The 27905-nt window shown below is 39.7% G+C and overlaps 1 protein-coding gene across 5 annotated transcripts in view; it reads right to left on the bottom strand.

Annotated features, from left to right (window-relative positions):
* Window positions 1-27905, bottom strand: part of NFIA (nuclear factor I A) — a 369211-nt gene that overhangs the window by 162784 nt on the left and 178522 nt on the right. For all 5 annotated transcript variants that reach the window (XM_044238349.1, XM_044238346.1, XM_044238345.1 and 2 more), the window contains one exon: window positions 13769-13834. In XM_044238349.1, the coding sequence (XP_044094284.1) occupies window positions 13769-13834 (66 nt within the window). The remainder of the gene's footprint in view (window positions 1-13768; window positions 13835-27905) is intronic.

The raw sequence follows: 27905 nt of genomic DNA, 5'->3' as shown, positions 1-27905 counted from the left end.
ATTTATCTTCATATCCCCATCACCTGACACAAGGATTAGCACACCTATTAACAAACACAAGTATGATTGGGCAAGGATGACCTGGAAGGAAGAGAAATTACCTATAGTTACGTATTCTTTTTCCCTTAAAAGACATTCAAATCCGAAGTTGGTGGTTACCAGGATGGGGGCTGGGTAGGAGAGATGCTATTTGAGTGTGCATCTTTGCAATTAGTAGGTAAGGAAGTTCTGAAGACCTAGCACACAATATGGTGATTATAGATAACAAAACTGAATTATGAACATTATTAGGGACTAATTTTAATTGTTCCCAACACTAGAAAACATGGCAATTATGCCACGAGGTAGAGATGTTAGCTAAGGCTATCTCATAGCCGTAAGAAATGTGACATGGGAATGTAGTGGCCTGCAAGTAATCACTGTGTCGCATACAGTAAAACTTACACAATGTTGTATGTCAAATATATCTCAATTTTAAAAAAAAGACTCTGAACTCCCAAGGACAAGATCTATTCATTCACTCATTTACTCACTTATTCACTCACTCTAAAAAGACTTCTCGAGTGCCAGGCATATGTTTGGAATACAACACAAAGATGAGTTTCTGCGCTCATGGAGCATCCAGTTAAAATCGTGATCTCCTTGAAACACGTTAGGGGTACCTAAAGAAAACCCTGGGGCTTCTATTCGGATTTATTTTGCATCCTTTAAGAAACACTCATGAACTGGTGATTAATAATGCCACCTCTGTCACTTGGTACCTAGGTCAGATGGTGACGCGTCATCTATAGCACTCAAGGTGCAGGAAAATTCTGCACACCCACTCTCACTGGTTTCACTTTCGGCACACTCTGACACATTACTGTTTTCAGGGGCCAAGATTTGGTGGGAGGGACTGACAGGTCATCTCATTTTAACTAGTTAACCACCATCACTAACCGCCATCGGTATGTCATCACTGTTGTCACTCCCTAACCTCAGGTTTGTTATTTCCCTGGGAAGAGTGGAGAGAACAGATAGAAAACACACTGAAAACCTTATGGTGCAAGTGATTGGAGATTCTGATGATTGCTCCAAAACATTTCAGGGCACCTCACTATCCACTCATTATCTCTGTTTCATCTCAGACCCTCCCTGGGAAGATGGAGTAGCACTTTCTTTACCCTTACTTGCTGTTGACCATGGACTTGTGCCTCAACATCCCTGAACCTTATTTCCCTTGTCCTCTCAGAACTATTATGCCAAATTAAGATATCCAAATGATTTAAAGTTTCTAGTACCTAATATTATTCAATGATGGTCGGTTCTCCTGCCTCTCCTATCGAGGCATAGGAACAATCCATATGGAGAGATCTGAGGCTGGAACTCAAATGTTCTGCACAATTATGGATGATGTGGCTACCCAAACTTTCTCTAGCTCCTGTATTCCAAAAGTGTGCTTTCCTGACCACTTTATGAAGAGAAGTGCCGTCTCAGTCTCCTGCTTTGAACTGCTTTCACCCTTGACCCTCACGATCAATTCTGCTCAGGTAGAACTGAATTCGACAATATTTATTGAAAAAAAAATGAGCAGAGGAATACATTATAAGGGATGATGGGCAGCCCATCTAGACTGACTCTTACTGGCATCTGCTTTTCTCTTCTTCTCTCTCCTTCCATAAGACAAAGGTTAAGGGCTATTATTCAACCACTGGTCTATAACTGAGGCTTCTGTATCTTTTTTCCACTAGGGACATCTTATACATAATATTTTCCCATCATGGAGCCTATTTCTCAAAGTATTTAACTTGCTATCTTTATTAAATAATGAATAATTCATCTCTCCCCCACCTTTTATCTAATGAATCTAAACTATGAATCTCTGTATGTGTAAGATAACCAGTAGGTTCACAAACGGTGTCAAAAGCAACAACCTTCAGCCTGCCAAGCTTTTTCAGGCGGGGGGAGGGGGCATAATTTCTTTGAAGATTTTTCTTTTTGCCCCCTTCAGGGACCACCAGTTGGCAACCACTGGTAAAGAGTATGTTGGTGTGTGCTGAGTTTTACTTATATGGATTTCGTGATATCAATTTGCAAATCCACTAGAACTCAAAGGACATGCATGTTCTGAACACTGCTACTCTTAGAACTGGCTGGTGCTTTGACAACAAGGTACTTCATTGTCCCCTTCTCTGTCGTTAAGGATCTTACAGTCCAAAGCTGCAAGAATGCATTTAATGGAAAAGCTTTCACTTTGGGCAGCATTTGCAATTTTAAGAGAAGATAAACCTCTCTATGGAGTTAACATGATCTGTGGATACGGGACATACTAGGAATCAGATATCCTAATGAACTTGGTTTTACTCACTCGAAATGGAGAATTAACTGATTCCTTTAAATAATTCAGAAATCTAAAATCAAAGGGATGAGGTACAAGTTTCGATTGTACTGCATAAAAAACAGGGAACAGAAATAAACATTTTATGTTTCAATAAATAGATTCCTACATCTATTGCCACTGAAATACCTTCAAATTTATTGGCAACCATAATGGTTTTATGCATTCGACAAACATGATGGCATCTGGTATTAATACCTTACAACTCATCTCATTTTATACTCTCCATCTCCAGCAGAAAAACCAAGTGAAAATTTAGTCCACTGCTGAGAACTCTGCCTTATAGAATCAAGGACTTGTAAGACTTGAGATGGTAAGGCAAAAGAGTAAAGAACCTTCATAAGAAAAATAAGAATGTCATTTTGTCCCCCAAATATCTGAAGCAAGGGAAAAAAAAAAAAGTGTGTTCTGGATTGCCCCCTGGCATATGGCTCACGTCTATGAGGCAATGAGGTAGATGAAAGAGAAGACGGGCTGCACTTGATTCTACTACGGATTGCGACGAGTCCTGGGTACTTCACATCCCTGCATAGATGCATACATAAAATCTCCACAGGAACAGTCATGCTAGTTCTGAGGACATAATTGAACCTGTGGGAGCCTGGGCAAGGCTGAGGCAGATACCTGGGAGGATGAGATAAGGAATAAAGGAAGAGATGACAATCCCAGATGAAAGAAAAACAGGAGGAAGGAAAAGGAACCAACATTGTGTAAGCTCAAAACAAAACAGCGGCGAAAACACATTTCCTGGGAAGGTGATGACATCCCACCTTACAAAGGAGGAAACACAAGTCCGAGACTTCAAATTACTCGCCCAGACTGACATAATCAGTAAGTTATGGAACCAGTGGTTGAATACCGTTCTTTCTATGATACAATGTAATGGATAAGCAATGAGACTCAGCAGTTGGGAGTAAGTTTGGATACACTTTCCACCTTCTGGACGGTGGACACACTATTTAAATTCTTTGTGTCTCTGTTTCCTCCCATGTAAAATGGGCACGCCAACAGTACCTTTTTCCATAGGCTTGTGGTAGGATTAAATATGGAAGAGAGAACTTCCAGCGCAATGCCTTGCTGTGGTGTCCATGAAAATGACCCATCAGATCACGTGCTACAAGGAGCATGATTGCCTGATGACCCCAGCTGCCATCCCTCTGTTCGAAGGCCACCCTTCCTCCAGGATATCCTAGCCAATGACTAGGGGGGAGAATACTAATGCAGACCCATTCCAATGGGACACAGAACTTTTTTTGAGAGAGAGAGCAAGCACATGTGTGTGAAGGGGGAGGGGGAGGGGCAGAGGGAGAAGGAGAGAGAGAATCTTAAGCAGGTTCCACGTTCAGTGCTGAGCCCATTGTGTAGGGCTCAATCCCATGACCCTGAGATTGTGACCTGAGCCCAAACTGAGAGTCAGACACTCAACTGACTGAGGTATCCAAGCCCTGCATGGGACACGGAACCCTTAAAATAGGTGCCTTTGGCTCAAAGACTCTCCACTGGCCTGTACAAAACTTTCTTGGAAGTTTAGTGCTATGTGAGATTCTTTCTACAAAATCCTCCTTCCTTTCCCATCTCCTTCCACAGGTATCATGTCAATACTGTGGTGTGAAAGCTCTCCCAGCTGACTCTTGTTCCCTCTCTTTATATTTAATAGGCTTTACCCCCAAATAAATCCGAGCACCAGTAATTCTGTCAGGGGATATTCTTCTTGGAAGATCCAAAATAAAGTAACAAGTGAGCACACAGCAAGTCCACAATGAATGTAAGCTATAATCATGATTATTATCACCAAAACCATTATTTTTATCATCGTCTCGCTCAAAAGCCCAGTAGAGTTTAATCCTAACTTTGGAAACTGTTTTCCTTGAACCTGTGAGCATTATTCTATATTTTGAATGGGAAGATTCAAAGATGCCTCATGTTTTTATAACATATTCTGACAGTGTTTTGTCACACCTTGCAAAACAGTCCTCAATTACAAATGAAAACATATATTTTTCATTTCCCGTAGAGCCCATGAAAAATATGGTACCTTCTATTTTCAAGTCTGTCTGAAATGCCTTTTGTCTATTTCACCTTTGAATGTGGAATTTCCCGGTACTTTATTATTTGACTGATTTTCTCCTTTCATCATCTTTCATGAAGCAAAGAATCTGCTGATAACGAAATCTTGTAACAAAGTATACTTCCTCCGCGTTTGTTCTGAAGAAGTGACTCACAGACTGTCCAATGGCTTACTCAATTGCTATCCCACTAATTAAACTTAACAAATTTACTTGCTTCGGTTGAATGGCTCTCAACTACCATTCTCTACGTAGTAACTGTGCCTTACAAGAGGTTTAGTGTTCCAAGATAACTAACTACAGGACCAGGGACCAGCAGATGCAGAAAGAATGGAATTTAAGTAGTCAGCTCGTTAGAACTTTGTGGTCCTCTTCCCCCGGGGTTCATTTTCAGGGGCTGAAATTCCAGTGATTTGACCCTTCATGATCAGTGACATTACCATCGACTACTCAGACCTTTCCACGTGCTGCTGTTAGGACCGCACACCAGGCTGTGTGGGGAATCAGGACCGGTGGCCAGATAAAATATAGGAGTGAATTTAGATAAACAAATACTTTTAAAAATGTTAAGTATACCTATTTAATACTACAAAATTAGTCATTGTTGATTTATATGAAATTCAGATTTAAGCTGGTGTCTTCTATTTTTATTGCTCAATCTGGTAACTATTAGGGAGAAAAAGAAAGCTTCATGGTAAATGTACTCAAGACCTGGGGGCTTATGATCTAAATGGTGTCATGAGATAAGGGATAAGCTGGAAGCCCGCAGATTTAGATTTCCATTAAATGAAAAAGGAATCGTTTGCATGAGTGGGTATGTGAAGTCAAGTATCCCATGTAAGTAACTCAGCTTTTAGTATTACATGCATAAGGAAAAAACCTTTGGGGATACTAAAGGATGTTGCCATGGTAGATGAGAGAGTCTCTCTTTGGCAACGTTACAAATCAGGCCTTTGTCTACAACTCCACGCTAGACGCTATGCTTGCTCTGCTCTGAACATTAAATACATTAAGTATCTCACAGATTGTAGGGGCTGGGGATATATTTATTGTATCAAGAAATGAATGGATCTGGTACGTGCATTCCGCTGTAGAGCATATCACAGCTTACCAAGGAGTCTGCCAAGTCCTTTCCTTGGCCTCGAACGCCCAGTACCATTTCATTTCCTGCTTCCCCCATCTCCAATTGCTCTTTCCTTCCTTCATGCCCCTTAAGCCACACTGACCCTCTCACTGTTCCCCCAACCTCCCTCAAAGCCTTGACATTTACTGACCTCTCTTTCTAGGCAAAGGCCATAATGACTGCATCATTCTCTTCTTCACCTTCTTCAGGTCTGAACTCAAACGTTGACAGTTAAAGGCCTTCCCTGACCACACTATGTAAAATAGCTCCCATGTCCTCCACTGTTCATCTCCTTATCTGTCCCTGTTTTTCGTTGTAATATTTACTATCACTGGGCACACTGCGTATGTATTAGTTAGTTCATCGTCTGTCTCCTCCCACCAGACGGTAAGGTTTTCTCTGTTTTTGTTCAATGTAGTGACCAGTTCTTAAGATGCACTAGATAAATGTTTGTTGAATGGAAGGATGAATTAAGCCTTTTCCCCCTCACTAGACTATCGAGTCTTCAAGAACAGGATGTCTCATCCATTGCTATATTCCCTCCAAGCATCCAGTACATTGTCCAAAGGCACCTAGCAGATTCTTAGTAACTATCTGTTGAATTACATATGAGAAAATTGAAGTACAAAGTCTTTAAGTGACTTGGACAACTGATTTTCTCCTAACAGATGCTCCGTGTCAGGCCTGTTGTGGCAACTCTCCTTTGCTAATGGGACCTATTCAGAAGCCGTGATTTGGCTTCTCCTTGCTCATCTCTAGAGTTCATAAATGCTGCTTGCTGAGAAGCTCTCTGGTTGCAAAAGATCTACAGAGATCTAAGAAAACACTGACTATCCTTCATGGAGAGACTGTGGGAAGCCTACTGCTACTTGGTTGGGCCTTGCCACAACATCCTTTCCACCCCTCTCTTTTGCTATGTACCATCTGATGCCTGCAGACAAGGCATATGAGATTCTCCTGCTCCCTTTGGGTGAAAATCAACCATGGAGAGCAGTGCACAACTGAGATGGGGCCGAGTACTCTGCAGTAAATATTACCCCTCCCCTCGCCTCTATTTGAGCTATCCCAGTAGATTTCCTTAACGACAAGCTAATGCCAAGGGAACAGAGTTGCCTGGAGCTGAGTAAAACCTGAAGAAGAGAAAAAGAGTGGGGAACCTGTAGGGAAGAAAAGGTGCCAAAAATCCTTGTGGCCACATGCATTTTTCTAGCAGACAACTAATCAATCTGGATTAGTGACTCCAAATCCCCAAATAAATTATTTATATTACATTCAGTTTTCTAATATTATCCACAAATGGATAATTCCTTCCAAAAAAAATAATGTACAAGCTTTAAATCAACAAATTCACACTCCAGTGTCAAATCAGACCCTATTATTTATGGCAAGGAAAGCTCATACACTATTCCTGACCCGAACAAGCCTCCCTTATAGTTCACTGTGCTGATTTTTAATTGATGGAGAGGTATGCTAAAGTGACCATTAAAAGTACCCTGCAGGTCCTTCTAAGGTCCTCCTCTGTCAAAGGGTTCTCTCCGAGTTGTTGGGGCTCAGATCACAGGGAAAACCGAGCAACAGCAGATGGGACCACAGATAAACACCAGGTGTACCTTCTACCACACTGTGACTTGATGACGGCTCCTCATTTGCTTTCTTTTCTGAGCCCAATTCAAATACTACATGAGTTCTATTGCTTCCCATTTTTGGACTCAAGATCTATGGACAGCTTTATAGAATCCCATATAAATTATAAATAAACACTTAAAAATGCCTTTCTACTTAGAATGTGACATCCAATAGGCACTCAAATGGTTGTGTCTCCTGGGATTAGAGTTACAGGCACAAATGATTTTGAGGACCAGAAAGAAATCCCTTTATTTCTTCTTTCTTCTGTAACTATTTGTGTGTGAGGAACAGGGTGGGGAGGGCAGGTGGCGGAGAGAAGATGTCTAAACTAGACCACCCATCCAGTCCATTTGAGAATTTAGACATCAGGGAACGTGGTCTAAAACACTCCCTATTTTGGCCACTAGCCAACCACTTAAAGTCTATTCAGCTAGTTATCCTCTATATGTAGACAATAAAATACCCATAATGTGTGAGGTAAACTACTTTTTAAGAACGACTACAAATTTCCTCTTTATTTTTCAGTTGAAAGAGCTCCTTATTGACAGTGGGTCCTGTGGTAAAGTTTAACCTGGTCTACACTGTGGGATGCACGTGGGGGTGGGGGTGGGGTGAAGCCTGCAAACCTCACTGGGTACCTCATCTTTCAAAAGCCAAGATCCAAGAATTTCCTTTGTCTGGAGGCATTTCTAAAGAGCCTGTGCAAATAATGATGGGTCACATCTGCTACCAATATTTAAGAAAGCACGATTCACCTGGACTCAGAATGACATTTTAGATCAAACCAAATTCTGGTTCTCCAGTCTCTTAAAGGAGAGAGACCGGGTTCGTCGCATTGCTGAAAATTCATCAGTCTGAATTTAATTATTCAGATCTGGAAACCAGAGGCATTTAGGTTGGAATAGCTCCCTAAGTTGGGACCTTTACATGGTTTAGAATATTGATCATTACTCATCTACTGCTATTCTGGGGGTCACTCCACTGAGTCTGTCCCTGCAGTGTTTTTGGAACAAACACTGTGGAGAATAACTGTTGCTAGGTAATTGTCAAAGAAATTCATGCAAATGATGAAATACTGATAAATTATATTTATAAGTCAATGGTGCTACAGTGCTCCTGCTTTCCCAGGAAAGTGCGAATTATAAGGCTGTATTGCCTCCAAAATTCCTAAAACGATCCCATTAATCAAAACGGTTCCTAAAATGGGCAATCCAACCAGTAGTAAGTAAGAAAAAATGCTTACAGTTTGGAATTATGACTCTTATTTTGCCTTTCTGCTACATATTAATATTGTAAAATGGCAAGATACCCCCTTTTTATTTTAGGAGGTAGTGAAAAAAACGTGAAAGGACAGGGCCTCCAAGGTGTTAAGAGCATATTATCAGACAAAACAGTGTTTATCCGTAAGAGAAGCAGAAATTTACAGTTCTCTTCTCTCACCCCCAAATTACAAAGTGGATCCCACACATAAAATCTAAAGCCAGCAAGTTAGTAGTTTTGACAGTTATTTCATAAGTATTGAAATATTCAAAATACTCACAGAAATGGGTTAATGGATAACTAGGGAGATGTGATTGTGGTTGGAGTACATTCCTTGTTCATCTAGCAACATTTAGCAACAATATCTAGCATGGCAATACAAGATGGAAATGACACAAATGACGCTGGTGACCAGGAGAGCCACACTCAACCAATTCTCTAGGGTGATTTTCAAATTGGCAGGTAGAGCTGGAAATTTTCAAAATCTGGGGCAAGCATCATGATTAATGGCTTTCCACTGACTGCAAAGGCCCATCTGAGGGTTTATGCCATCAACATATGGGTGACCACCAGACAAATGAGGAAGAACAAACATGATTAAGTCTGAAGGAAATAATCCAAATACCAACACTGCTTTCCTGTTATAAATATCACATTTTAAAAACCACGAAGATGAGGTTATTAATAGTAGTTGGTGCAGGTGATGAGACAAAGTAAATGGGGGCGGGGGGACGGGGACATGTGAATGTAGCTTTCCTTTTTCTGGCAAGGGAATCCCATATTTTCTTCTTTTTTTCAGTGGAGGGTGTTTTCAAAGCAAGTCCCAGCAGGGAGTGTGCTTTGAGCGCCAAAGCTGGACGATGCCATTCCCTCAGACAGGGACTCGGTGTGGCCCTAGAGATGCATGACTTGAATTTAGGAGGGTTATCACATGAGATTTTTCCCTCCTTAATGACTGACCTGAAGAACCACAGAACCCAAGCTTTAGGGGACTGTTCACAGGTCCCATAAATACTGTCATTTCAAATGTTCTGTTCCTATAAAAACTGTTAACAGCAGCCAAAGTACCTGTCGGGAATTCGTGAAGGTGGCTTGAGTCAATGTTCTAAGCTGAAGCCTAACCAATAAGGCTCACCGCCTTCAGAGTCTCTTGCAAAGCCAGAGAGGGAGTTTCGGCAAGAAGCAGAAGAACTAAATGTATAATTCCCGTCAGAGCTGAGAACTCTGTCAGAATTTCATCGCCTATGGTAAGCAAGCATAAGCGAACAGTATAGTACTTCATAGCCTCACCTGCTCACGCGGGAGGGGCAGAGGTACCACCTGATCTACTGTGGACATCAGCAAAGCCTCTGGCTTTGGCTTCCTAGCACCATCGGTCCTATCTGCGCATGTGCGCCCACATGTCCGTGTGCGATTCTCCCCCACAGCCAAGTTATATTTTTTGCATCTCCATTTTTCTTTGCTTTTTCTTTTTCTTTTCTTTTTTTTTTTAATTTTTGATATTTGTTTCTTTAAGAACGTTTTGGTCAATCAACAGTGAGCAGACACTCACATAATATTTGGGGATAATGAGAACATATTCATCTACTTATTAATTCTATTCATTAAGCAAATAAATACCAGGTACCTGCTGAGGTCAAGGCACAGAGCTATATGCTCTGCAAGATTGTTTTAAAAGGAACTGGTCATGAACCCAACCCTTAATCAGCTTATAGCTTTTAATAAGCCAGATTCTACGTGGTTGGTGCCAAGGAAAGACAGCTAAAATTAAAGCCATCTAGGGGGGGGCCCTTCTTTCCAGAATCACCTTCTCTGGGAGCACTCATTCTGAAGGTCCTGGCAACTCTGTGACTTCTGTGTTAGTCAACCAGGAGATGAACAGACCGTGAGGAACAGTCCACACAATAAAATAGATGTGGCACTGTGGGGACTGTAGACAGATAAAGGAGACTCATATCTGACACTTCAGAACAGAGTAGGTACCTACAAAAGGTACCTCTCTAATAAAAGTCTTGGTTTCTTTCTGACACTATTCCCCTTCTGTTCCAAACCTCCCAGCTTTTGGCCTCTCCAATATGCATGCTCTTCACAGATATGAGCTTTAACTAAGAGTAATAATGGCTACTTTTCTTTGAGTCCTTACTAGGAACCAGACATGATCCTGTTTCATGTACATATTCTCCCTTTTAATACGAAGTATGTTCTTTTAATATTCCTATTTTATTGATAAGAAAACTGAGTTTGGAGCAGGAGTTGATTCCAAGTCACCCAGCCATTATTTCATCTGAACTCAGGTCTGTCCGACTCTAGAGGCAGAGTTTTTAATCATGATATTATACCCATTTTGAGTTTCAGAGATTCTGATATTTTATCTCTGGGCTTCAAATAATTCCTTCAAAATTCCCATCTAATACTCTAATTGGACAAAGATTTGTTTCCTTTTACAGTTGAATCTTAAGGGAGTACAAGAAAAGAAAGCAAAAATTCCACAGAAAGAAACAGACTAGCTGGACCGGGAAAAAACAGCTGCATCCACTTTAGGTAAAGTTACATGGCCTAGTTTATGGCTTTGGATGAAACGGCATGTTGCCATTTGTCTATTCTTTCTCCATGGTTTACTAGGAAAATACCATTCGTTTCCCATTACCTTTCTCCTCAAGAGCCAGGATAAAAAGAATATAATTTCCCCTAGCATATATACATAAAGATGTAATACATTCCCACTTTAATTGAAGACCAGAGTCTGTCACTTCTTCACCCACCAAGATTCCCAAAGTTCTTAGATGTTGGTTGCTAAATTTATGAGAGTTGCCTTTTTAAAAACAATAACAAACAAACAAACAAAAACCTTTTAGGAACTCATCATCCATAACCTGGGTAATGAAAAAGAAAAATCACTCTTGGAAGTTGTAGAAAGTTCTAGTTTATGGATTTGGAAAGTTCTCCTCTAATGCACTAGAAAGTTCTCTAACGCACTTAAATACCTGGTCCTGAACTCTTCATTTCTCTTCCTTTAGGGATTATATGTCTTTAGAAAAGAGGTAAAAATCATGTTTCCTCCAATCACTTCATCTGAGATCGACAAAAGGCAGGTAGAGGAAACTGAGTGGGCTGCCGTTCCTCTAGTCTAAGCTGCAATCAGAGTCATCCAAGACTAAGCAGTCTCTACGTCTTTTTCTTGGAAATAAAGAGAAGTTTGAAACATAGAAACCTATTTCTTTCTCTCCCAGATATTAATACTTTTTTTGAACTTACACAATCTTACCCACCCCTTCTTTACCCTCAAATAGTATCGTGAATCCTTGAAGTAGCACCAAGTAATCTGGGGTTAAAAGTGAACTTGGCTAATAGCTCTGCCTTTGGCCAAGAAATCCAGGCTCCATCCTGGTTGCTTTTTGGAATGGGAAATGCACAATATCGGTATTACAGGCAGCTCCAGAAAGGCATGCCAGGCCTCTCTCTTGCTCTCGATTTATATTTGCATGTGAACAGCTTGTCGGCCATTTTATGAAGACAGATGAATCGCAGGCCTGCTAGAGGGACGGCCAGCCCTAAATACACGAACCACATACCCGTACCACCATGAAGTTTTAAAAATGAAACGAGAGTAAAATGAGTATCTCTAGACACAACTTCAGGCAGATTATATAGAAGTATGATCGATAAATGAAACATGTAAGGTATCACCTATAAGGTGGAAATGAAGGATGAAACCAATGTATAAATATATCCCTTTAAAATTTCAACAAATAATAAGATGGAGCTATTTATGACACTAAAGACAAGACTTCGGGGGGGGTCTCTCTTTTCTTATGCTGGCTTTGAAGAGACACCTTTGATGAGGAAATTACCATTAAAACACTAGAATAAGAAGAGGGATAGCCAGAGAGTCCATATTTAATGTCAGAATCCAGCAATGAAATCAAGAATTTCCCAGGCTTGGGAAATGAAACAAAGTCTGTAGTGAGAGGATATCTAGTGTGGTAAATATCCTCCATCCCACAGCACTGACATAATTCAGTTTACCTTATCTGTTTCAAAAGATCAGACGGAGATCAAAATGGAAAAATATATAGCACAACAAAGGAGCGACTAGAGGAATGAGATCATTCTAAGTAGATGAAAAACCAATATGGGAACGGATGATACGGACAAGAAAAATAATAAGTAATATTGAAGAGCTAACCATTCTTTATAAGCTACATGAATATGTGCATCTTATTTAGCTCTTCAACAGTTAGGCTCTTATTATATATTATTACTGTACTATTTTAAAGATGAAAAATAACTTTAAACTTTAAAGAGTTTGAAGTTTAAAGAATAACTTAAAATTTTAAAGATAAGAGGTTAAATAACCTGATCAATGTTACAAAGGTAAGAAATAGCAGAGGCAGAATTTGAACGCAGGCCTGATGCCACAGCCTGAGCTTTTAACTACGATGCCATGCGTCCTTCACATGCCCCTGAAGGTCAAGCCTTCCCATTAGAGCCTTTAGTTCTATCACTGAGGAAGAGCACTTTGGAATTTTATGAGATGGTATCCGGGAAAGTACATAGTACAATGTTCAGTGTATGATAGGGACTGCCAGTTCACTTTTCAGTTTTTACTGAAACTGATAGTTTTACTCCATCTTAAATTCCAACGTATAACAATCTATTCTGTACTTGGAGCACATACCACAGATCCAGTACTTCACTGGATACTCACAAGAGTATACATAAGAGTATATATAAATTTGTATATAAAATGCGCTTTCTATGTTAATCAAGTTTCTGCAACTGAAAATTTATATAATTATACAATTTAGAAATTTAATACTGTCATGTACCCTTACAATTTTATTTCAGACAATTTAAAGTGGAAAATCCTTCAAAGGTGGCAATCATTTTCTGAAAGCAATTAGGAAAGGGCTGAGCTCTGAAAGGCTACGAAAGTATTTGTCAGTTGATGACCTTAAATCACCAGTGAAGAAGGTGGTGGGGCATTTGCCACCTTAGAAGGAACTAGAAATCAAACAGAGGCGGCGGCTCCTCACTTGTGCTGTAGAAGATTCGGATTTGGTAAATCAACCCTACCTCTCACAGCCATCAATGTTCCTGGAAACTAAGGTTCTCATGAGTACCCTGATGGTGTTTGGGAGAGGAATGGAGGAGGGCTCGGGGCTGCTAGAAGGATCCAGAGAACGCCTGGAGTCATCAAAGTTATTCCTAACTATGAGCTGCCCATAGGGCACACCCCACAACCCTTGTACTTGGTTGGCTCCTGGCTACAGCTGGACTCGGAAAGCAGCAGCTTGAGTCCCCAACTAAACTTACCGTTTTCTGGCTGGTCCTTAATGTCAGCGTCACTTGGCTGGCTGGGACTTTCAGACTGACTTGAATCTGAAAAACATAAAAATACAGCCAAAAATTACAGGGTCTGTGAGGGAAAGTGGATCAGAGGTGCCAGACTTTCTCAAAAGGTTCAGCATGTAAACTAGGAATGAGAACGCTATTGGAATGACAAGATGAATGAGGGGGGAAAAAGTGGGGGAGGGGGAAAGAGAAGAAAGGGGGAGAAAAGCAGCGGCGGCCGCAGCCCTGTGTCTTTGGAGAGGAGGCTCCGTTCTGGGTACACCTCCACGGCGTCTGGCTTGCACCAGATCAGAACTTGAAACACTTCAGAAACCATTCTCTTACAGAGAAACCATTTCCAAAACTGCTCTTCTTCATTATTTATACACTAGAGTCTGATAAAGACTTCATCCTTCATTACACACATCTGAAGCTTGATTCAGAACATAATAAAGTGTCAAAACATATTTTGAAGCTGGTATATAAAAGCAACCCAAACAACAGTAACAAGTTCTGTTGATATTTAGCTCTGTACTACAGCAACACACTAGGCAGACTAACGCCACGAAATACGAGAGTCCTAATACTCTAGCACGTTCACTTGAAATCACAGGATCACTCAAAGGCATCTTTCCGAAAGAGATGTGTTGCCTCCACTTTACAAGTATGATTTTCCTCTGGTGCTGATGCCTTTGGGAGCTCCTAAGAGGACTCGTTTGCAAAAACAGATTCTTGCACACCTTCGTTGAATTCCATTAATTTTTTACTTAAAAAAATATAAGCATTTCCAAACTAAAAAAAAAAAAAAAAAAAGCTAAACGGGACCATTTTTGGCAAAATAACATTTAATTTTAAAAATGAGATCAAATTAAGTGAGAGCAAAAGAATCTTACAGAATTAGAAGTAAACATACTTAGACATTTTTTGGAGGGAGGGTACAAAAATCGGACAAAATATTTCAAGGGTAAATTTTTGGGCTGTGAAGCATATTCTGAGACTTTAAATGGTATAGAACACTATCTAAACACAAACAGAAATTTTTCTTTTAAATAACCTCTATATCTGTGTAAAGTCTGGCTAGTAACCTTACCTTGGCTTCACAGGGTTAGAACTGGCTGTCTAAAACTTGACCACATTTCAGCAAGAAGTTCAGAGCAAGATCAAAAGGTCATGACACTTAACTGTGATTAAACTGAAAATATTACTTCTATTTCAACAGAGTTATAGCATTATTATTCTCTTTCTTGGAGATATTGCAAAAAGAAGTAGCACTCCTAGTGACCCTGGGTCGAGAAATGCTAATTTATTACTTTAGAAAGGCTCTCTGCTTTTAAGCAAATGAGGATTTTAATTATAGGGAAGTGTTACAAGGAAACTGTCTATCTCTAAGTTTTCAGATGATCTTAACCTGGTGACTATAGCAAACATTCTACGCCGATCCCAAAGTGCAAATAACAAAAGATGTGAAAAGTGAATTTTTATTTAAGTCTGGCAAAAGCGGTAGCTTTGATCGTTTTGTAACAATCACCATAGTGAAAACATAAACAAAAGCATGATAGCTCAAAAATAACTTGAGAGAAATCCTTCAGAATGATCCCTGAAATCAAATACGGAGCCGGCACTGAAAATTGGAAATGCAAATTCATACTGGTCCATATTTGAAATTTTAACTCCATAAATTAACATTACTTTTATAGCAAGCAATTAAAAAAATACGGCATGACTACCTTCTCTTTTTCTACAAAAAGATCCTCTAATTTTGCCTTTAAAAATTATAAATTAAATAGTCTGAGAAGCATTTCAATATGTTTTATGAGAACGGCATACTTTATTATTTTTGTCCTGGAAAATTTTAAACCATTGATATTTATAACTAAAATTTTTAAAATACTTAATTTTGTTTTAGGGGAAGTTAAAATTCTTCCTGATCACATCCCAAAAAGGATACATAAAATTCTGCCAAACAGAACATTTATGCTGCAGTAATACCAGCAAACCTAACTGGTGGAAATATGAGAGCTTAGCTGATGTGCTTCCTCTAGGTATAGTATCTTCAGGATTAATCACCTCATGAACAAACGGAAAAACATTTTTCATCTCAATTAATCTAAATATACAAAAGCCATTGCGCTTCTGATATTTATCCACTAACAGTAAGGCAAGAAGGATAATGATATCAAACCAATGTCTTTAATAATGTAAAAGTGGACTTCGTTCTCTTGACTTTTCTTTTACACTTGCTTCACCACCTTCCCTTCATGGAAGCATGAACAGCAACAGAAGATGGCCGTAGGTGTATCAAAGAAAGTTTAAAATTCCAAGCCACAGAAAGAGAAACAAGTAAACAGTAAATGACTGAGAGGCAAGAAAAGACTCAGAGTTGGTGTGAAAGGGGCCACAGAGTTCTTCTGAAAGCTCAGATACTTCCAGCCAAATTGAAAACGGAATTTAATTTCTCCAGTTTTATTCAAAAGCTGGAGACACTGTTAACTATTGAGGACAGCATACTAAAACATACTATCCTGGTTAGGGGTAGGCGGAGCCAAAGACCTACAAGAAAATTTAAATGATCTAAAAATTTCCGTAGTTACTTTCAAACTTGGGCTGTTGAATGCCGTTTTGTTTTTGAACCAACAAGGAGCAGAACTACCCTATCCCGGGCCTATGTTCTCTGCTGAAGATTCATGGACACTTTCCCTGGCAATGCAAATGGTCACCCATGCTGTTAAGTATGGAGCCAACCAGATGACCAGAATTGCAAATTAATTTCTACCCATATATAATTGACGTAAGTAAATGATTGCTTTCTTAAGCATGTACACTGAAATACTATCATAAAGGTTACCAACTAATTTACTTTTCTCTTTGATACTTGGTATAGAAACCTAGGTGAACCTCATAGTTTACTTTTTTTTTTTTTTTTAAGATTTTATTTATTTATTTGACAGAGAGAGATCACAAGTAGGCAGAGAGGCAGGCAGAGCGAGAGGGGAGAAGCAGTCTCGCCGCTGAGCTGAGAGCCCGATGTGGGGCTCGATCCCAGGACCCTGGGACCATGACCCGAGCTGAAGGCAGAGGCTTTAATCCACTGAGCCACCCAGGCACCCCGCTTACTTTTTTTTTTTTTTTTGAACAAATATAAAATGGTCAGTTGATTGTCACCACCTGCAAGAATTAGATGCCCCAGAAAACAAACCCAACAGCATGGAATCGGATGCTGTATCTCATAGCTTCTATCTAATATCTGGCATGACTTCCTCTGGTTCCCTGGTTGAAAGCCAGAAGATCTGTATATTACAATGAAGAGAATATTATTTAAAATGTGTTTAAATGATGGAGTTGGAAATGCTATTGTGAGGAAGTACATTAGGGTCATCAATTTTTTTTCCCATCTAGGGACTTGCTTTTTGTTTAAGGAATCTCAGACTTCAATGTAACCTTGAAAAGCAATGTTTCTTTTGGCTTCTAAAAAATTTATGAGCAGAAATTTAAACCTAAAATAGACAGGGTTTGCATATAGGAGGCTGGGTTGAGACCTCTTAATTGAACTGGCAGCCATCTATCTATGCATTTTTATGGCGCCTACAGATATATTGCTGGAGTCCTCAGACAAAGATATTTCACTATCAATACAATCACTGGGGAAAGGAATAAAATAAATCCTAATGCCTACATCTCAGTCTCTGCTTCCATAAGCTTGTGCAATGCAGGAACAGAAGCCTTGTGCTAGATTTGCTACTTAGGCACACATTCAGTTGCCCCAACCTCAGTTCTGCTCCCCCCCAAGCATGGACTTTCGGAGAACACTCCCTTTGGGAAGGGAAGAATGAGAAAAACATGTCAACAAGGCAAATAGCAGGCAAAAAACACAGAGATCACCTTCACGAAGTTTATGTTCTTTAGATATGAAGCAAAGATGGAACATTGCTAAATCTTCCTCGTGCTCAACTTTCTCCTCTCGGGTCCCTTCATTGTACATCCATCTCTTACGGTGTGATTTATACTACGTTATACTAAGGGGCTCTTAAATGATGTTCTATGAGAATCTGAATTCCATAAGAAAAGAGTTCCTTTCTCACTCTTTTCTTGTCCCCAGTACCTTCCAAGGGTGCCTGGCCTGGCCAAGGATTCACTAAGTGCTGAATTCAAGACATGAATTTTCAATACGAGTAACTTGTCATTTCAGCTTTCTAACACTGGGCCACTGCCAGCGACTGGAAAACATACTAAAGTCATACCTAAAGGGGACCGAGACTCACAAACCGAGGAAGGAGGGCAAATAAAAGGCCTTTATTTCTGCCTGATGTTCCCCTTCGTGGGGCCTGGCAAGGCAGAGACAGGTTCATTGGCTGGGAAATCTTGCTCCGTGGTTAGCAGTCGCAGACAACCACCTTCCATGACGCCCTGGCCGGCACACACCACAAGAGGCTCCCTGGAGGAACAAGAGCTGAGGACAGTGTCTGACCCAGAGGAGGCCCCCCAGAAATGTGTGCAGTCTTCAATGATGGATGGCGGAGGGCCTTTCCACACATTCAAAATATACAAAGCTGAGAGAAATATGCCATATTCTGACACCTGAGGAGTGCCTCAAAATCCCAACAGCTGCTGTGGTGAAAAATTGATAAAGGAAGAACAGACATGACGTGGTAAAGAACTCTTCTCACCCTGACACGAATCAGTGTAATTCCTATTTGATTATCATGATATCAACAAAAGTCTGTGGACCATAAAGGGACAAATTCTGGTTCCACCAGAAAAATAATTCCATCTAAGTTTCAACCTCCCTCCCTGCATTATGATTTGGCTAAAAATGAAGATTCAAAAGCCTCTGTTGAACTTCCATGTCCAGTTCTACATCTCCCCAATGGAAAGGGAGATAATGAAGAAGCCAAAGGCATCCAGGAACATAAATGAGTTAGTCAGCTGAGAGAAAAAAAAGTGAAAATTCCACCAAAAAAGAGTTTCCAGTTGTTTGTGGTGTGAAAAGAAAAGGCAAAGACAGGAATGAATACTCTGGTGCAAATAAATGAAGAGTTAGGAGTACTTCTGGAAGAAAAGAAAATAAGGACTAGGGGTAATTATACTCTGAGTATAATAAACAGTCACACTCCACAATTGTAGCCCTTAAGGATACTCAAAATTCAGGTAAGTTTTGTTTCTCATGGTTCAGGAAGACAGAGTTCTTTGCAAAAGAGGCCAAAACACACCAAGATTCATTTTTTCAACATCCATGAAGTTATGACGGAAAAACAGTTCTCCCTGTGATTGCTAGTATAAGGTTTAGAATTACTCTACTGGGACCCTCCAGTATCACAACATGTTATGATAGTAAAGAAATCTGGAAGGGCAAACGGTTATGATAGTCACATTTGTTTATTAGTCATTAGAGCTTAGTTACAAAAGAAATATTCTAAAACTTTAAATGTTTAAGGCGATTATCTATTTTTCCCCAGTATCACCATGACCTGAAAGACTGAGGTGTGAGGAAATTATCTGAAATACCTTTGTCTGAGAAGGCAGAATGTCAGTGTCTAGGTGCACAAATGTATACAGTTTGTAGCTTACATGTGAACACTGATGAATACAATACCATCAGCTAACCCTAACATTATCCATCATGGTCCGGTGAAGAGCAAACAGATTTATAATACCATCATTCAATCTGGGGCCACTAAATGTATTCAATTATTATTAGCTTTTCAGAGAATAGATAAAATCCTTTAAGCTCAGTGAATAACCAAACCAATATTTAATGTCAATTAATGTGCACAGTTGTGACCCACTTAATAAAAAATTAACATACAATAACCTAATTTTTAACACAGATAAATCACGAGGTGACTCCCACCAACCAAGTTTTCTTAGCTTCCAAAATGGAAACACTCCACAGGTCTTTAAATGGAAGTCTTCTCTTGATTGGCTATAAAATACAAACTTTGATCTCCGTAACTTTCCCAGTAAGCTAGAAGGGAGTGTTTATATGGATAAGTGTGTGCTTAAGATAATCGCAGTCACGAAGTTCTTCACCAGAAGGGAGATGGGGAGATGTAGCAGAGGAAAAGCCCTTGTTCCAAAAGAACGAGGCTAGCGTGCACATGTGGGTCTTCCTCCCCTCTAATCCGGACTCGGACAGAGGAGGAAGGCTGTGTTCATGCAGCAGGAACTTGGAAGGACTCCACCAGACCACCCCGGGGGCTGCCAGCTGCTCGGGAGTTCTACCTCTTAGCCATTCCCCTGGATTGTATTTTCAGGGCATACTTAAAAGAGTGTTACATAATCTAGGTTACTACCATTTTTTTTTTCTTGAAAAAAAATTTTTTTTTTAAATGTCTTCCTGAAGAAGAATTTGTGAAATATTAAATTTGCAGGAATTAGAGTTTTTGGCATTAGTGCTGGTATTCAGAGCCCATCTGTTTAGTCGGGACTGTGTATGATGATGAGACCGTTTAGGTTGAAGAGTGAGTCAACTGTCTTATCACCTACTCATAAATGTGTTATTTTTCTGTGTGCACAAGGAGGTTGTGGAATGATATAGTCTTAACACGTTGAGAAAAAAAATAAAATGGCGTAACTATTGTGTTATGACAGTGAGGGGGAATCATATCTAAGCTTTAAAAATGACAAATTCAGTCACTCTGAAAGTAACCACGAAATGACTCAATCGTAAGCCTTCAATCTTTGAACGAGGCTGATTTCAAGTAATGATCAGGTTTTTTAGTGAAGTTCTACATGAAGTCAAGGGCAAGAAGGTGGAGAGTATAAAAGATCTGCAAGCACGATGCTAAATTTATAATTTCTTACATCTTCTTTGACAAGGGTCTGTGACTAAAATAAACTATAGTATTCAGGTAATCATTTTGAGTTTTGTTTTTCCCACAACAGGAAATATGATGGTAACCTGTTGATCAATTCAGAACTCCAAAGTTACTGAGTCAACCTGGTCACCTACCCACTCGTGTATAAACAAAGATGTGCTTTAAAAGTGATCACATCTGGGGCGCCTGGGTGGCTCAGTGGGTTAAGCCGCTGCCTTCGACTCAGGTCATGATCCCAGGGTTCTGGGATCGAGTCCTGCATCGGGCTCTCTGCTCAGCAGGGAGCCTGCTTCCTCCTCTCTCTCTCTGCCTGCCTCTCTGTCTACTTGTAATCTCTGTCTGTTAAATAAACAAATAAAATCTTAAAAAAAAAAAAGTGATCACATCCCCTTTTTAGTCACTTTTTTCACAAAAAAATTTTAAATAGAACAGTAAGTTGTTAGAGTTCTTAAACAGAAGTATACTTGACGATTACTCAAATAATCATCTACACAAATTAAAATAGAAAACTTCTCTGTATACTTTCATGTTATAAAAACAAATGTGTCAATTGAAAATGATGCACAGTTGAGTTGTAGTCTATATGCATTATTTTCTTGTGTCTGAATATCTATAAATTTATTACAATAACAAAGTGACCCCTGTTATAGGGGACATGTAAGCTCAGGATATACACTAAATATTAGCTTCTCTTGCATTCATATTTTACTACTGATAGGAGTATGAAATGACCAAAAAAAAAAAAAAAGGTGTTAAAAAAATCTCAACTATGTAACTGCTCTGGAGCTCAGTTTCCTCATCTGTAAAATGGGGACAGTAATCATCATGTTACCTAACTTAACAGGACTGTTGTAGAGATCAACTAAAATAATACAAGAAAACCTGGTTTTAAAACTATAAGGTCCCCCCCCAAAAGAAATGTACATTTACCACAGCAATATAAATCTTTTCATCCAAATGCAGTTTTTTGTTTCTTTTTTAAAAATCAGACCCAACCCATATATGATGTGATTCTGGTATAAAACATTAGTATCATAGCCCTGATTTAAAAGTAAAGGTTCTTAATTCCCATATACTGGGCAAGAGATTATCTCTGATAATGGAAATGTAAATCTCAGCTTGCCGTTGTTTATTCCAGACAGACATTTGTGTGTTAAGTTTATCAGGCAACACTTTGTCTAAGCCAGGAAGTAGTCAGTCTTTGTAACAAGATGTATGCAAATGAATTTCCCATGAGTCTCTGCAGCAAATTGTAGCAGGGGAAAAAAAAATTCCTTGTTACTTTACCAGCAAGAAGCTACCTCAAAAGTAGACTAGAGACAGAACTATGAGCTAGACTATGCTGATTAGTTTAAATGAGTCCTAAACATGTGCTCACAGTCTGTTGCTCTTTATTCTAAGCAGACTGGTGCATTACATCTGTTTATCAGACAACACTCTGTCTGGGTATTCAGGCTTTGTAACCTGTGTGAAAATGAACGGTGACCATAATCCCATGAAATAACCTGTCTGTGAAACTCCAAACCTCCTTTCGCTTTAAGAATCCCCACCAACAGAGTTCCCATGAAACCTTTGTAACTTTACGGGAGGGGGGCGGAATTCATAGAGCTCTAACTTTTTGCCCACCTTCTATCTTAAATAACTTTTCTACATTCATTGGTTCTCCTAAGGGCATGACAGACTCAAGGCAGAATGGTGAATTTTATCATTTTATCATGCAAATTGGACTGATAAACTGAAAAAACTGCTAAATATGCCCTACCTAACCATCAAAAAACAGGTATTTTTTTAAAAAAGAAAATACTTTTCTATCATAATAAAAAAGTAGTCTTTAATCTTACTATTATTTATCCTTATCCTGGGATTTTTTTTTTTTTAATCCTACTATAACCAACTCTTTAAAAAAAACTCTGTACAGGAAGAATGCAACAGTGTATTTCTTTTTTTTCCGTTTTTTCTTGTTGGTTTTCTACAGGGTTTGAAGAATCTTACCAGAGGAATCGAATTGGTTTAAGCTTGTCTTCCTAGACAAAATAAACACTTTAGGACTCTACTTGTTTGTATTCTCCTCAGCAGTGCTGTATGCATCAGCAGCTAAAAACAAAGAAACTTTTTAGCTGCTCAGACAAAATGCAGAAGCTTCCCAAACAAGGAGGCAAGGGGGGCGGGGGCGGGCTGGAGAGGAGGGTGTGGGTGGAGAAGTGTGTGGAAAGTCTGACAGTCCATTCAATATAGGGATGATGGCTATAATGCATCCAGAGTCCCCTTGCTAATTAAATATGCACTGGCACAGTTTTGATCGATGCAGGCCATGGATCAGGTGACACACCTGTAAAATCTTGAGTCCAGAGCTCCCAGGAAAAGGGAAAATACAGTCTTGTCTCCTTATCTTTGTTTTCAAAGGCTCTCAATTTCTGTGCTTAGATATCTAATTTAATTCTCTCACCCCTCAGCAAACTGGATTAGGGAAGTCAATACTGCCTTTGTGCATCGACAGGAAAACACAGCTTTCCTTTTATTCAATTTAGCTATGACCTTTAGACAAAGATAATGACAACTGTCTAAAAGTAAGGGTAAGGCCTCAAGAAGACCCCCAGAGCTCGGGCTCCCACGGAATTTGGGATGACAAGGTGGTGGGGTGTGCCGTGACTGCTTCCCACTTGAAGAGGCAAAAGGGAGGAAAGGGGACTCATAGGGGAGGCCAGGGACGAGGGGCACGGAGGAAACACAAGTGGAAGAGATTCGAATCCACTGACTACACAACCGAACTCTCAAAACTCAAACGACTGGACCCGTGTCACATCCATAACCAGAAAACAATTCTGTGAAAGAACAGGAGTGAGAATGGCCTAGTAATAATTTGCCTAAGAAATGAGAAGGTTAAAGATTCTGTGGCTGGGTAAATTAGGATATTGGGGGAGGGGGGTTGTTTGTTTGTTTCTTTTTGGTCTTTATCCTGAAGCATTTGAGAAAACAGGACCATCCAGTCAGTGTATTATGAATTAAACCCCTGGTGAGGACTAGAACTAGATATTTTGGACAAGTCTGGGTTTCTGCAGTGTTAGCAGTGTTCACACCACTACTCCTAACCGAAGGGGAAAATGACCCAGGAACATTTTGCCGAAACAGTTAACTGCTTTCTTTTTAATTCCTTAACCTTGGGCCTACTCATTCCATTCATGAAGTCATTGCATTCATTAATGCACCTACTGTGTGCCTCTGGCATTGTGTACCTAGAAACACAAAAGTTTAAAAGGTAAGGTCTCTGTTCTCAGGGAGCTCTCCATCTATGCGGCTAATAATAAATGATCAAGATTCTGGGGCATCTCCTCTTGATTGAGTCCTATCTCCTGGTAAAATCAAAGTACAGCAGCACAATATTGTACACACACACCTAGTTGCTTTTACTCTCTGTTAGCAGGAATCAGTGCCACTAAATGTAGCCTCGTAACAAAATTTACAGGAGCTGGGATGCTAACTGCTGGCGGTAATGGCGGGGAGCCACTTTTCTAGGGAGCTATAGGAGGCTGAGACAGAGTCCTTTTAAGAGATATGGGGCACTGTTATTGTATAACTGGCATTGTTGGGCATGGGGGAAAACTATCAAAATAGCTTTTTTGAATCAGATTTTCCCCACAGAAACAATTTCACATATAGTGCCGAACGGTATTGCTGGTCAGGCCTGGTGTCCTCCCTGTGAACAGAAAGGACAGTTCTAACAGAAGCAGCTGAGGTACAAGCCAAGGAGGCAAAGGTATTATTAGCAAGCCTGGGTCTGAGGCCTCACTTGGCCACTGGGCAAGGCCCGTTGCTTCTTCTCATCTTCTAAACGCCTGAGTTTCAAGATTATGAGGACTGAGTGGCGTGATTTTAAATGCCTTGTAAATTATAAGAGCAATAATTCTCTAACAGCCCACTGCACAGAAGCAGGTTTTCAGAAGTATATAAACTGGGGAAAGAACTGCACTGACTACCTCCTTTTATTTCCTGCCTCATTATTTTTATTGCCAGATAGCACAGTATCTGGAACATATAGGTACTAATAGATGTTTGTTGAAATGGAATGGAAATCAAAAAGTGAAAAAATACCTCTCTTAGGGTCATGAAATACAACAGGGCCCACCTTGGGAGAGGTTAACGGATATTTTGGGTGGATTCTCTGGCTTTGGGGACACTGGAAGACAGGATAGTGGTCTACTCTACATGGTAAGGGAAGACCCTACAGAGGTCAGAAGGCCTGTTTTCTGGACCAGAATGAGGGGCATGTTAGGTAGCTTTAAAGATTCTTCGTAGCCCTAGAAGTCTAATTTGAAATAGATTATGGGCAATTCAGTGGTTGGTCTTTTGGGTGCATTCAAGCCCAGGACCCTATCCCATCCAAAGGGACTGGTTGATATTTTATTTACTGCCAATTTTAAGTGCAATTAGTAAAACATGAGTGCAATAATCATTATAAGTCAAAGACTGTCTCTTCTTTATAAATGACCGCAAATAGCCCACTAAGAGTCACAAATGTTTCTCTTCGGTGACTTGGCCAACACTGACCACTGAAGGCAACAAGCAATGTTTTCTCTTTAGACCTTGATCCACATGTATCCTTAAAGAATTTAGTCTAGGTCCAAAGTCCTAGGATTTAAAACAATACTTGTTAAAAAAAAAAATATATATATATATATATATATGCATACACACACATATATATATTATAGATACATGATAGCTATATAATATATATTTTATATATATAGGATTTATATATACATATATAGAGTCTTTTTTTTTAAAAAAAGCTTCTACCCTTACATTTAAAAAAGATTCTATTTATTTATTTGAGAGAGGAGAAAGGAGAGAGAGAAAGCACAAGCACATGAGCCAGGGCGAGGGGCAGAGGAAGAGCCAGAAGTAGGCTCCCTGAGGGACAGGGGACTCCAACCCAGGATCCTCAGATCTGGCCTCAGCTGAAGGCAGATACTTAACCGACTGAGCCACCTAGGTGCCCTTTATAATCCTTACACACTGACAATAACTTTTCCGTAATAACTTGGTTTTGAACCTATAACAAACATGCATGAATATGGAAAGTTATCATTTGCCCAACTGAAAAATGATTCTCAGACTTCCCAAGGGATCATCACAAAGCTCAAGTGATATCTGATTCTCTACCAATTCACCCAAGCCTTTTGCAAGTAAAAATAATCATGTATGTTTTGCTTCTATGTCTTTATGATAGATAAAATGATTTAAATGTACTGAATCATTTCACTTTCAGGAGTTTCCATTTGGATCCTATCATGGCTTTCTCCTTGACATATGCAGTGCTAAGTTATTTAAAATTAATTGCAGTACAATATTTTAAAATTTCTTCACATGGTGCTAATCTCAAGTGCTTTGGATGTTTGAACCACACTTGGAAGCCATCAGGTTCTGTGTATCTCTCATGGAGCAGTCGAACATGCTAAAAAGATTAGTCAGTGAACTTTAATCTATAACCAAAACTATACTGAATTATAAAATTTCAAAAATGTGTGAGTTGATACAAATGAGAAAACTCCAAACATTCTACATAACAAGAAAAAAAACAAACCTAGATAATTAAAATGCATGAATTGACTCATATTGCTTTGAAAACCAGAAAAGCTTTCAGAAATCCACCTGAGTGTGGGGTCCTGCTACTTGAACACAATTAGGGACAAGTTGGGCTCATGTATTCATTTAAAGTTCATTTGTCTGCATTTCGGTTTTCATTTTAGGACACAGTCTACATTCTTTTCTGTGGTGACACTGGTGTAAGGGATACGTATTTCCCACTTTAGGAACTCAGTATGGACAGATAATTTGCTTAGTAATGATCCTACAATTCAACTGTCTTCCATACAATGCCTAGTGGTAGTTTGGGTCAGAGTAGCCAAACGAATTCTCTTCAGGATGTGTTTTTATTTGCTTATTTATTTTTAAAGATTTTAGTTATTCATTTGAGATAGGCTAGCGAGCAGGGGTCAGGGGTTGGGGGAGCAGACAGAAAGAGACAGAGCAGCAGACTCCTGCCGGAGCTCAGAGCCCCACAAAGAGGACAACATGGGGCTTGATCCCAGGTCCCTGGGATCACAACCCGAGCCAAAGGCAAATGCTTAACTGACTGGGCCACACTGGTGTCTCCAGGATGTGCTCTTAAAATAAGAGTTTCTTGTCACCTGGATTTATTTTGATTTAAAAAATCATGTGTTCTGAGAAGTCTAATATAAGGTGCTATTTCGACAGCTACTCCTCGTCAAAAATTCTAAGTGGATGATTCGATCTTTACTCTGATCCTTTTTAAGGCTCCTTTATAAAAAAAAAAAATCATTGGTACTCTATGCAATGACTGGTAATCAGTCATTCTTAGGAAGAAGAAGCTTGCTTATTTCAGTCCATCAAACTTTTACCGATCACCTACTGTGTGCAAAAGCACTGTGAGTTTTTTATTCAGTCCCAAGGTAACTCACAATGTTGACTAAGAATTCCACTCATTTAGAAAAGTGTACATTGCTTGTTTTTTAAAAGTAGCTACTTTCCCCATCTCCACGGGTGGTAGTAACCCAGAGTTAGAACCCCTTCCAAAGTTTATCAGGGGAGGATGGGAGGAGGTGGATGTTTCTATAAATAAGAAAGGGCTTATCTGTTTGTTTTCTAGTCAACAAAAATGACAAATCCTTGGGATACATGATTTTTCCAATTTTTTGTTCATGGTGGAAAGCCTATAGGGAGGTGCAGGGACCAGTGAATACAACAAAAACCAGCAGTTCTCCCTGCCAATCATGCCCCCACGTTCACACATCCTCACCTCTCCTCCCTACCTCAGCTGGGCTTCACGGGGCACCATTTCAACCCCTGCAACATTCCCACAGCCAAGGCCCTAACCTATGGTTCTCAGTGACTTCAATATTGCCACCATTTTTCAGATGTACAGTCTTACAAAAAGCAAAGAATAAATAGTGGCTAGACCATTTTTGGTTGAAACCTATGACTGTCCTTTCCAAACTCTGTCCTGTTGTATTTTTTGGTTACCAAAATAGAAAACACAATGAGTGGGGAGAACAAAGAAAAAGAAGAAACAATAGAAAAAAAAAAGAAAGAAAAGAAAGAAAGATTAAAAAAAAGCGGTAACAAAATTGATATCATTTGAACCGGGGTCAGAAATAGCAGTTCTTCCAGTGGGATAGGAAATTTTAGTTGGAACAGACAGAGGGAAAGTTACAAGTAAAAATCAGTTTTTTTTAGCGGTGAAAGGTAAAATAAGTCCCCGCAGAGCATCTCTGAAATTGTCA

This window comes from Neovison vison, chromosome 2, assembly GCF_020171115.1.
Source record: "Neovison vison isolate M4711 chromosome 2, ASM_NN_V1, whole genome shotgun sequence".
NCBI classification, from domain to species: domain Eukaryota; kingdom Metazoa; phylum Chordata; class Mammalia; order Carnivora; family Mustelidae; genus Neogale; species Neogale vison.
Note: the sequence above shows the minus strand (reverse complement) of the source record. Positions and strands in the feature narration are given on the sequence as shown.